At 39.2% G+C, this 12,674-nt stretch overlaps 1 protein-coding gene across 1 annotated transcript in view; it reads left to right on the top strand.

Moving 5' to 3' along the window:
- VTI1B (vesicle transport through interaction with t-SNAREs 1B) overlaps nucleotides 1-12,674 on the top strand; it is a 31,002-nt gene that overhangs the window by 14,827 nt on the left and 3,501 nt on the right. Inside the window, exons 2-3 of the mRNA XM_047861388.1 lie at nucleotides 7,613-7,671; nucleotides 9,815-10,006. Of these exons, the coding sequence (XP_047717344.1) occupies nucleotides 7,613-7,671; nucleotides 9,815-10,006 (251 nt within the window). The remainder of the gene's footprint in view (nucleotides 1-7,612; nucleotides 7,672-9,814; nucleotides 10,007-12,674) is intronic.

Here is a 12,674-nt window from a genome sequence, read left to right as displayed (position 1 = left end):
ACATAAAGTTATTTTAAAAAGAAATTTTATATTGCCATTTAAATAACTTATTTATTTATTTATTTATTTATTTATTTATTTAATGTTTACTTGTTTTTGAGAGAGAGAGACAGCATGAATGGGGGAGGGACAGAGAGAGAGACACACACACACACAAAATCCAGGCTCCACTCTCTGAGCTGTCAGCACAGAGCCCAACATGGGGCTTGAATTCACGAGCCGTGAGATCACGACCTGAGCCGAAATTGGATACTAAATTGACTGAGCCACCCAGGTGCCTCGAAAATCTTTTTTTTTTAGTTTGAAGTATTTGATTGTTTATTTTACGTAAATTTCAATTCTCCAGCTATTAATACTTACCTTAATTTTTTTTAACTTATTTTTATATTGACTTAATTAACATATGGTGTTATACGGTGTTATACGGTGTTAGTTTCAAGTGTATAATATAACAATTCAACAGTTTAATACATTATTTAGTGCTCATCAAGAGAAGCGTACTTCTTAATCCCCTTTATCTATTTCACCCATCCTCACATCCACTTCCCCTCTGGCAGCCATCAGTTTGTTCTCTGTATTTAAGAATCTGGTTTTTTTCAGGGCACCTGACTGGCTCAGTTGGTTAAGTGTCTGACTCTTGATTTCAGCTCAGGTCATGAACTTACAGTTGGTGGGATCAAGCCCCACATCAGGCTCTGCACTGACAGCACAGAGAGGCAGAGAGCCCTCTGCCCTCTCTGCCTTGTGTGCACACATACATACTCTCTCCCAAACTAAATAAACGTTTAGAAAAAAAGAATCTTTTTTTGTTTCTTTTTAATTTTGTTCATTTGTTTTGTTTCTTAAATTGCAAAAAATGAGTGAAATTGTGTGGTATTTGTCTTTTGTTTTCTGACTTACTTCACTTAACATTATACCCTCTAGATCTATCCATCTTGTTGCAAATGGTAAGACCTCATTTTTTTTATGGACGAATAATAATATTACATTTTATTTTTTTATTTAAACATTTTTTTTGAATATTTATTTTTGAGAGAGAGAGAGGGACAGAGCATGAGCAGGGGAGGGGCAGAGAGAGAGGGAGACACAGAATCTGAAGCAGGCTCCAGGCTCCGAGCTGTCAGCGCAGAGCCTGACGTGGGTCTCGAACTCATGAGCTGTGAGATCATGACCTGAGCCCAAGTCAGACGCTCAATCGCCTGAGCCATCCAGGGCCCCAATAATATTCCATTTTATACACACCACACACACACGCACGCGCACACATACACACACCCTCCACATCTTCTTAATGCATTTATCTGTGGATGGACACTTGGGTTGCTTCCATATCTTAGTTTTCTTAAATAATGCTGCAGTAAACATAGAGGTGCATATATCTTTTCAAATTAGTGTTTTTGTTTCCTTTGGGTAAATACCCCATAGTGGAATTACTGGATCATATCATATGGTGATTCTATTTTTAATTTTTTGAGGAACCTCCATAGTGTTTTCCTTGGTGTAGCTGCACCAGTTTACATTCCCAACAACAGTTCATGAGTGTTCTTTTTACTCCACATCCTCACCAACGCATGTTATTTCTTGTGTTTTTTATTTTAGCCATTCTGACAGTGTAAGGTGATCTCTCATTGTGGTTTTGATTTGCATTTCCCTGCTGGTCAGTGATGTTGACAATCTTTTCATGTGTCTGTTGGGCATTTGTATGTCTTCTTTGGAAAAATGATTGTTCAGGTCCTCTGCCCATTTTTAATTGGAATATTTGGGTTTTCTTGTGTTTAGTTTGGATATTATCCCCTTATTGGATATACTATATCCAAACATCTTTTCCCATTCAATAGGTTGCCTTTTTGTTTTGTTGATGGTTTACTTTGCTGTGCAAAGCTTTTTATTTTGGTGTAGTCCCAGTAATTTCATTTTGTTTCCCTTGCCTGAAGAAGCATATCTAGAAAAGTATTTATGTGGCTGATGTAAAAGAAATTACTGCTTACGTTTTCTTCTAGGAGTTTTACAGTTCCAAGTTTCACATTTAGGTCTTTAATCCATTATTTTTTAAGAAATTACTGCTTATGTTTTCTTCTAGGAGTTTTACAGTTCCAAGTTTCACATTTAGGTCTTTAAATCCATTTATTTAAGGAAATGGTCAGTGTCATTCTTTTACATATAGCTGTCCAGTTTGTCCAGCACCATTTGTTGAAGAGACTTTTTCCCATTATTTATTCTTGCCTCCTTTGTCTTAGATGAATTGATCAGATAAGTGTGGGTTTATTTCTGTGTTCTCTGTTCTGTTCCATTGATCTATGTGTCTGTTTTTGTGCCAGTATCATACTATTTGATTACAACAGCTTTGTAGTACGTCTTGAAATCTGGGATTGTGATACCGCTAGCTTTGTTCTTTTTCAAGATTGCTTTGGCTATTCAGGGTCTTTAGTGGTTCCATACAGATTTTAATATCATTTGTTCAAGTTCTATGATAAATGCTGTTGGTGTTTTGATAGGAATTGCATTGAATATATTTTCATTTATTTGCATCATATTCAATTTGTTTTTATTAGTGTTTTATAGTTTCAGAATACAGGTCCTAATCTCATTGGTTAAGTTTAGTCCTACGTGATTTGTTATTTTTGGTGTGATTGTGAATGGGATTGTTTTCTTAATTTCTCTTTCTGCTACTTCATCATTAGTGTATAGAAATGCAACAAATTTCTGTATATTAATTTTGAAATTTTAAAAAAATGTTTTTATTTATTTTTGAGACAGAGACAGAGCATGAGCAGGGGAGGGGCAGAGAGAGAGGGAGACACAGAATCCAAAGCAGGCTCCAGGCTCCGAGCTGTCAGCACAGAGCCCAAAACGGGGCTCGAACCCACGGACTGCGAGATCACGACCTGAGCTGAAGTCAGGCGCTTAACTGGCTGAGCCACCCAGGCGCCCCACTGTATGTTAATTTTGTAAGTTATGACTTTACTGAATTCACTTATTCTGATAGTTTTTTGGTGGGGTCTTTAGGGTTTTCTGTATATAGAATCATGTCATCTGAGGGGCACCTGGGTGGCTCAGTTGGTTGAGCATCCGACTCTTGGTTTTGGCTCTGGTCATGATCCCAGGGTTATGGGACCAAGCCCCGTGTCAGGCTCCATGCTCAGCGTGTAGCCTGTTTAAGATTCTCTCTATTCGGGGTGCCTGGGTGGCTCAGTCGGTTAGGCGTCCGACTTCAGCTCAGGTCATGATCTCACAGTCCGTGAGTTCGAGCCCCGCGTCGGGCTCTGGGCTGATGGCTCAGAGCCTGGAGCCTGCTTCCGATTCTGTGTCTCCCTCTCTCTCTGACCCTCCCCCGTTCATGCTCTGTCTCTCTGTGTCTCAAAAATAAATAAAAACATTAAAAAAAAAAAGATTCTCTCTATTGCTCTGCCTCTCTCCTCTGCTCGTGTGCACAGTCTCTCTAAAAGAAGAAGAAAGAAAATAGGGGTGCCTGGGTGGCTCAGTGGGTTAAGCATCCTACTCTTGTTTTTGGTTCAGTTCATGATCTCACAGTTCTTGGGAACAAGTCCTGCTTTGGGCTCTGCACTGACAGCACGGAGACTGCTTGGGATTCTTTCCCTTTTTCTCTCCGTCCTTCCCACATGCACGCACACTCTTTCTTTCACTCTCAAAAATAAAACATTAAAAGAAATTGTGAGAGTGGGCATCTTTGTCTTGTTCCCAATCTTAGAGGAAAAGCTCTCAATTTTTCACCATTGAGTATGATGTTAGCTGTGGGTTTTTCACATATGGCCTTTATTATGTTGAGGTATGTTCTCTCTAAACCTACTTTGTTGAAAGTGTTTATCATGAATGGATGTTGTACTTAGTCAAATGCTTTTTCTGCATCTACCAAGTTGATCATATGGTTTTTATTCTTTCTCTTATTGATGTGATGTATCACGATTCATTTCCAAATATTGAATCATCCTTGTATCCCTGGAATAAACCCTCTTGACTGTGGTGAATGACTTTTTTAATGTATTGTTGGATTTGGGTTGCTAGTATTTTGTTGAGTATTTTTATATCTATGTTAAAATATGTTAACATAATATCTATGTTATATCTAGATACTGGCCTGTAGTTCTCTTTTTTTGTCGTGTCTTTATCTGGTTTTGATATCAGGTTAATGCTGGCCTCATAGAATGGATTTTGGAAGCTTTCCTTCCTTTTCTATTTTTTTGAATAGTTTGAGAAGAATAGGTATTAACTGTTCTTTAAATGTTAGGTAGAATTCACCTGGGAAGCTATTTGATCATGGACTTTGTTGAGAGTTTATTGATTACAGATTCGGTTTCTTTTCTGGTAATCAGTCTGTTCAAATTTTCTGTGTCTTCCTGTTTCAGTTTTGGTAATTTATGTTTCTCAGACTTTATCCACTTATTCTAGGTTTTCCAGTCTGTTGGCATATAGTTTTTTTTTTTAATTTTTTTTTACGTTTATTTATTTTTGATAGAGACAGAGCACCAGTGGGGAGGGGCAGAGAGAGGAGACACAGAATCTGAAGCAGGCTCTGGGCTCTGAGCTGTCAGCACAGAGCCCGATGCAGGGCTCGAACCCACAAACCACGAGATCATGACCTGAGCCAAAGTCGGATGCTTAACTGACTGAGCCACCCAGGCGCCCCTTTTTTTATTTTTGAGAAAGAGAGAGAGCATGCACACATGTGCATACGAGCAGGGGAGGGGCAGAGAGAGAGGAAAAGAGAGAATCCCAAGCAGGGTCCACGCTCAGAAGTGAGCCTGATGCAGGGCTTGATCCCACAACTGTGTGATCATGACCTGAGCCAAAATCAAGAGTCAGATGCTCAACCGACTGAGCTACCCAGGTGTCCCAGCATGTAGTTTCTCATAGTATTCTCATAATTGTATTTCTGTGGTGTTGTTATATCTTCTCTCTCATTTGTGATTTTATTTATTTGAGTACTCTTTTTTTCTCTTGATAAGTCTGGCTAGAGGTTTATCAGTTTTATTGATTTTTTTTCAAAGAATGAGCTCCTAGTTTCATTGATCAGTTCTTTTGGTTTTTGTTTCTTTATCATTTATTTCTGCTCTAATCTTTATTATTTCCTTTAGGTTTTGTTTGTTCTTTTTCTAGCTCCTTTAGGTGTAAGGCACTCTGTTGTTTTAGGGGTTTTGCTTTTATTTGCCTGTATTTAATTTATTTCTGTGCTAATCTTTATTATTTCCTTTCTTCTACTGGCTTTGGGCTTTGTTCTTTTCCTGGCTCCTTTAGGTCTAATATTAGGTTATTTCTTTGAGAATTTTCTTGTTTGTTGAGATAGGTCTGTATTGCTGTAAACTTCCCTCTTTGAACAGCTTTTGCTGCATCCCAACAGTTTTAGACTATTGAGTTTTATTTGTTTCCATGTATTTTGTTTTTAATCCCAGTGTAATTAACATACAGTGTTATATTAGTTTCAGGTGCACAGTATACTGATTCAGTAATTGTATACATTACTCAGTGCTCATCATGATGTGTACTCTTATAATCTCCTTCATCTATTTTACCTAATCCCCCTCCTGCCTCCCCTCTGGAAATCACCAGGTTGTTCTCTATATTTAGCATCTGTTTTTGTTTCTTTTTTTCTGTTTTGTTTGTTTCTTAAATTCCACATATGAGTGAAATCATATGGTATTTATCTTTCTCTAACTGACTTATTTCACTTAGCATTATACCGTCTAGATCCATCTATGTCATTGCAAAAGCAATATTTCATTCTTTTTTTTTTTTTTTTTAATGTTTATTTTAGAGAGAAAAGAGAGAGCGCACGTGTGCGCGGGAGAAGGGGAGGGGCAGAGAGAGAGAAGGAGACACAGAATCTGAAATAGGCTCCGGGCTCTGAGCTGTCAGCACATAGCCCAGTGTGGGGCTTGAACCCACAAACCGCAAGATCATGACCTGAGCTGAAGTTGGACGCTTAACCAACTGATCCACCCAGGCGCCCCTCATTCTTTTTTGTGGCTGAGTAACATTTGTGTGTGTGTGTGTGTGTGTGTGTGTGTGTGTGTGTGTGTGTGTGAGACATCATCTTATTCATTCATCTGTGGGTGGACACTTGGGTTGCTTCCATGTTTCTTGGCTAGTGTAAATAATGCTACAGTAAACATACAGGTGCATAGATCTGTTTGAATTAGTGCTTCTGTTTTCTTTGGGCAAATACCCAGTAGTGGATTTACTGGATTGTAGGGGAGTTCTATTTTTATCTTTTTGAGGAAACTCTGTATGATTTTCTACAGTGGCTGCACCAGATTGCATTCCCACCAACAGTACATGAGGGTTCCTTTTTCTCTACATCCTTGCCAACACTAGTGGTGTCTCCAAGTATTTTTTGATATCCTCTTTGATTTCTTGGTTGACCCATTCCTTGTTCAGTAGTATGTTATTTACCCTCTCTATATATTTATGTTCTTTCCAAATTTATTCTGTGGTTGATTTCTGGTTTTGTACCATTGTGGATGGAAAAGATGCATGATATAATTTTGGTCTTTTTAAAAAATTTATTGAGACTTATTTTGTGGCCTAATAATAACATCCTGGAAAATATTCCATGTACACCTGAAAAGAATGTGTAGTGCACTGGTTTTGTTTTTTTGTTTTTTTGAGAGGGGGTGCAAATGAGTGAAGGGCAGAGAGAGAGGGAGAGAGAGAGAAGCATGGCTCACCCGAAGTGGGGCTCAAGTTCACCCAGTGCAGGGTTCAAACTGTGAGATCATGACCTGAGCTGAAGTCAGATGCTTAACTGAGTGAGCCACCCAGGTGCCCTTATATTGCACTGTTTCGTGATGGAATGATAGATCTGTTAAGTGGAAACTCTTGGAGACCTATCTAAATGATCTGAAAAATACAGTCCAGGCAAAACAATGCTGTTTTAGTTAAATGTTACTGGTTGGAAGCTGAAGCCTATTCTATTTTTGTTAAAAGAGATTAATTTTTAGGTATTAAAGACATACTAGCACTGAAATGACATAATGCAAAGGATTGAAAGAGAATTGCAAAGGGAATGATTTTCTCACTGTGTGAGTCCGTGGTATTTGCATCATTTTACATATCACCGCCAATGGATACGGCTGAGAAATATGTACCATACTATGCAGTCTCCCCAGCAAGCAGAATAAGTGAGTCTTGAATTTGTTTTGCAGAAAAGCAGTGGATGAGGGTTAATACAGAGAAATGTTTCACAGTGGAGGTGAACGTGGGAACAAGAATTTAGAACATCAGTATTGTTAAACATTCTTGTTGATGGTGTGCCTGATCCCTCTTGGGAAAAATAGATTGACAGTAATTAACTTGGACCTATAGTGTTTCATAGTAGAATAATCTTGACCTTTGGGGCCAGATAATTCAGGAGTGTCCCAAGCATGGATATTTTTGTTCCTGGACCCTAAATGCCATTCGTAATACCCACTTCCTTCACTCCCCCATCGTTGTGATAACAAGTTCCTGTACATGTCTAAATGCTTTTTAGAGGTGATTAAGTACTGTTACCCCATCAGGAGAGAGGGTTGGGGAGTTTATTGTAAGCAGAGAGAATGACCTCTACAAATATATGGAAGGCAGGACTGAACTCTTGAAACTTGTTTACCTTTTCCAGAAGAGAAGAAAAAACTGATCAGAGATTTTGATGAAAAGCAACAGGAAGCAAATGAAACGGTAAGAACAGGGAGCAAGTCCTTATTTCTTCTACCTGGAGTTAGTCTTTTCCAGAATTATTACCCGACCACAGATTAAATGTTCCTGTGTATTGATCTTGATTTGGATTATTTCTTACTAAGTGAGGCCAGTTGATGGGGTGAGTGATGAGAGGATTTGACAAACAAATGGGTAAAGCTTACTCTCTTAAAATTAGTATTTGATATAATACATTCCTGATGTGAGTAGTAAGGGCATTCTCAAACCTTTACCTGGGTGGTCTTTTAATGTTTGTTTATTTTTGAGAGAGAGACAGACAGACAGAGCACGAGTTGGGGAGGAGCAGAGAGGGAGACACAGATCCAAAACAGGCTCCAGGCTCTGAACTGTCAGCACAGAGACCAATGCGGGGCTCAAACTCATGAACCGCAAGATCATTACCTGAGCTGAAGTCGGGTTCTTAACCGACTGAGCCACCTGGTTGCCCCTACCTGGGTGGTCTTTTAAAATGAAATTTTAAAAGCTGGTCATTAAGATGAGTTATTCTTCTTTGTTAAAATTATTATCACAAAAAATGTACCTCAGAAGTGGTTGTACTTCCCTTCTGCTGTTTTAAAAGACAACATAGTGAATATGATTGATCTTGACAAACACGTTGAAGACTGTTAAAGGAATCCCCTGATATTAGAGGGGGAGATTTCTGGTTTTTAATATATAATATGTTCTCTTTAATTTCATTTACCTAACTTTATTAGATATCGCAACATCCCAGTTTTGATGGAACCTGTCTGTATATTGACATTTCTCCCCTAAGTCCTCATAAAGAACCACTTGTCTGGTATATGGTCAGATCAAATGCAAGAACCAAGCAGTTGCCTTGAGTTTAGTTTTATTAATAAAAGCTGAAATAATAAAAATTAATTAAATGAGAGAAAGAGAAAGCAAACAAACAAGCATAGTGGCTGGATTTGGTTCCTTGGGCAGGGCATGCATGGACTGGACAGGTTTCCAGTCAGGACCCAAAGTGGGCTGGTCAAATGTTGGTCCAGGCTGCCGAGCAATTTAACAACTGCTTCTCTCTTAATCTATAGCTTTTCTTTAAAAACAAAACCAAACCTTATTTTTTAGAAGTAGTGTCCCTCTCTCTCCATATCCTTATCCTCTAGCTTCATCAAACCCTTTCAGGAATTTGGGGTTAAAATCCAGGTTCCAATAGCCAAAGTATGGAAAGAGCCCAAATGTCCACCGATGGATGAATGGATAAAGTCAGGCCACCAGATTGTGGAAACTGTGGAAACTATCTCCTTCACAATGGACATACTAGAAACTCTACTTAATACCTGTGTAAATCTGGGCATCTGCAGGATACCAGTTATAGAATCAGTCTTCTTTTTTTGGTTAATATCTTTGTAGAATGTTAAACATCTTTCAGCTAATACCAATTTATTTGTTTGGTGCTTAGATACTTTTCTCTGAACTTAGCAAAATTAACCAATCCAACTTTGGCCATCCCAGGCAGATGAAAATAATTTATGGCTCTTGTGAACATGTCTGAGCATTATATTTTACTTACCCAATAAAATGGAGATCTCATGTGGACCCCTGGTTATATAGGACATGGAGACAAACAATTGATTTTCCAAAAGAAGAGGAAGGAAGAAACCTCGTGCCAGACCCCTATCATTTTTAGTACAGTAGACTTCAAAGTGTTTCATGAGAGTACTTGAACTATAACAGCTTAAGAATTTGGTATACTGGAAAGGCAATTTGAAGATTTTGAATCCTGACTTCCCTTATTGTGTTATCTTGAGTACATTTCTTCAATTCTTACATATGAAATAGAAGTAGTTTTTACTACTTATTGAGGACAGGGAAGATTAAATGAGATAATACATATAAAAATGTTTAGTCAGATATAAGGTGCTTGTTAGTTTTTTTCACTCATTCATCACATATTTCTTGAATGCCTGTTCTATGCATGCTAGGCACTGTGCCAGGCACTCAGAATAATGAGGTGAACAGATCACATGTGGTCCCTGCCCTCATGGAACATATGGTTGAATACTTATTTGCAGTTGTCTGTGGTTTGATTAGTCCATACTAGGCATGTGCCCAGATGAGAGAGAAAAGAACCAGGCTATCTACTCACTTTCTGCCTTCCTAGCTGGCAGAGATGGAAGAGGAACTACGTTATGCACCTCTGTCTTTCCGTAACCCTATGATGTCTAAGCTTCGAACCTACCGGAAGGACCTTGCTAAATTCCATCGGGAAGTGAGAAGCACACCTTTGACAGCCACACCTGGGGGCCGAGGAGACATGAAATATGGCACATACACTGTAGAGAATGAGCATATGGTAAGCCTTAGCTGTTTTTGTTTTTGTTTTTTTTTTTATCTCAAGGGCCTGTGGCACAAAAATTAACCATGTCGTAGAGTACAGTTTATGTTATCAGTGTTTATTGAACTCTTATTCTTCCCACCTTATCCTCTTTCCTGCATCCAGTTCCCCTCCCGCCTTGGGGTAACCACCTCTCCTGTATTTTTTTGTTGTTGTTAAATTTTTTTTTTTAACATTTATTCATTTTTGATAGTGAGAGAGACAGAGCATGAGCAGGGAGGGGCAGAGAGAGAGGGAGACACAGAATCCGAAGCAGGCTCCAGGCTCTGAGCTGTCAGCACAGGGCCCGACACAGGGCTTGAACTCACAGACTGTGAGATCATGACCTGAGCTGAAGTCGGATGCTTAACCAACTGAGCCACCCAGGCGCCCCTCACCTGTCCTGTTATCTAATGCAGATCTTTCCCAACCATGCTTAGATTTCTTTGTATCTTTAATAAAACAGTGCTTGATATATAGTGGAGGAATACAAGAGTTCCTTTTTCTTATTGTATCTGGACTTTGTATTCTGACCCATAAATCCAGTTTTTTCAGATATGCTCAAAAAATTCAGTTAGGTTTTTATCAGGATAGCCCACGCTTTCAGGAAGGGGCTCACAGCTTACTCAGTTGTAATAGAAAGTAAGCCAGACTGCCTCTCTAGACCCCAGTATTCTGATTTATCAAATTAGACTGACAGAGTTGAAAATCTATATTCTGAAACTATCTAGAGAAGTTAAAGGAGTAAAAGTTTACAAAGACTAAATGTAATGTGTTGCATTTGGAATTATATTCCACTGTGCAAAGTAGAAATGGCCTGGCAGGTGGCCTGGCCAGGAGCATGGGAAAGAAATGGCGGGGCCTGTAAGTGCAGACTACATGTGTGTAGAAAGAATCCTGTTTGATGATGCGTCCTGACTATAGTTGAAGAGTTCAGACGATACTGGCCTGACATTTACTGGTGTCAAACTGGAGTATTTGAAAATGATATAAACGTTTCAAAATTCACTTGTAAAGGGAGACTGGGAAAAGGCAGATAGGTGAAGCTTGTTAAAGTGAAATGAGAGGTATAAAGTGACTTTGGTCATTTGTTACCAAAAATAAACCAACAAAAAAAAGGGGGGGGGGAGATAAAGCCAAACAATAATTTGCTTTAAAATTACTAGTTTCAGAGTCATAAAAACAATTTAAATATACATACCACCTTCATTGGAATTACTGTTCCAGACCTCGAGTTGATTTATGTGATCTTACTGTCTTTTCCTTCTCTTCAATCTAATCAGTTAAAGATATCCATCTTTCATTAAAAAAAAAAAAAAAAAAAAAAGCCTTATTCCTTATTCCTACTTCTTTTGAGCTGAATTAACTGGGATTTATTTGTGACATTCAGTGGTTCCATCATCCACCGGCCTGTATGCCACATATGAAAACTTCTCATCTAGAAACCCAATATTTTGGCTGCCTGATGGTGGCATCAATTAATAGGCCCTGTGAACCGGCCCCTTTCTGAGTGGTGCATGTGTAAGTGCTTTAATAGCTAAGAACTTGACTGTTCCTATTTGTCGGTGGTTAATTCTGGCTGACAATGGCTACTTCTGTCATCATGCCTTCGGTGCTTGGGATTATAGGTGGAGTAAAACTTTGGCAGAGATTTAGGAAATTAGGGCACTAGGGAAATTAGGGCAGCTTACTTGGCCCCAGATACCTCCTTCTCTGAGAGTAGTCACCAGTGTGGCAACTTAAGAGGTTATGTCTTGTATGGCTGAGGTGAAATTCTTTTGGGGCTTACCAGGATTGTAACCAGTTAAATGTTTTCCAAAATGTAGTAGTGTCACAAATCATTTTGAAGTCTGAATGTACTAAAAATGAATAGCTTATTCATGGTGCCATCAGTCCTCAGTACCAGTCAGGTGGAATCTTCAGTGAATTAATCTATTTCTAAGGCTATGGAATTTAGTTGGTTTGTTGTCCTGTCAAAAGTTACAGGCTATACGCATATTCAGATAGCTCCTGCACCCCACATCTGGGCCACTGCCTCTCATAAATTGTTAGTCCAGAAAGTACGTGAAATCATTGCAACCTCATCACACACACAGGGAAAATGCTCTGTTTTTAACCTCCTTTTCTTGCATCACAAGTATAAAACCAGTGGAGTGAAAGGTATGTCATCTTGTATTGGATTCCAGGTGCTTTCATCTGACCTTGAAGATAATCTTATAGTTGATTAGCATCTTTGTTTGTCTTAAAAGTAATGAGGGGCACCCGGGTCGCTCAAGTCAGTTGAGTGACTTTATTTAAAAAGATATTTTTTAATGTTTATTTTTTGAGAGAGAGGCAGACTGCAGGCGGGGAAGGGCAGAGAGAGAGGGAGAGACAGAATCCGAAGCAGGCTCCAAGCTTTGAGCTGTCAGCACAGAGCTTCACACGGGGTTTGAACCCACGAACCGTGAGATCAAGACCTGAGCCGAAGTTGGACACTTAACTGACTGAGCCACCCAGGCACCCCTAGTGTCCAACTCTTGATTTCGGCTCAAGTCATGATCTCATTGTTCCTGGGATCAAGCCAGCCCCACTTTGGGCTCTGCAGTGACAGCATGGAGTTTGCTTGAGATTCTCTCCCCAACTCTCTCTCCGCCCCTCCCCCACA

This window comes from Prionailurus viverrinus, chromosome B3 (genome assembly GCF_022837055.1).
Source record: "Prionailurus viverrinus isolate Anna chromosome B3, UM_Priviv_1.0, whole genome shotgun sequence".
In the NCBI taxonomy this organism is placed as follows: domain Eukaryota; kingdom Metazoa; phylum Chordata; class Mammalia; order Carnivora; family Felidae; genus Prionailurus; species Prionailurus viverrinus.
This window is presented reverse-complemented; position numbering and strand designations above follow the sequence as displayed.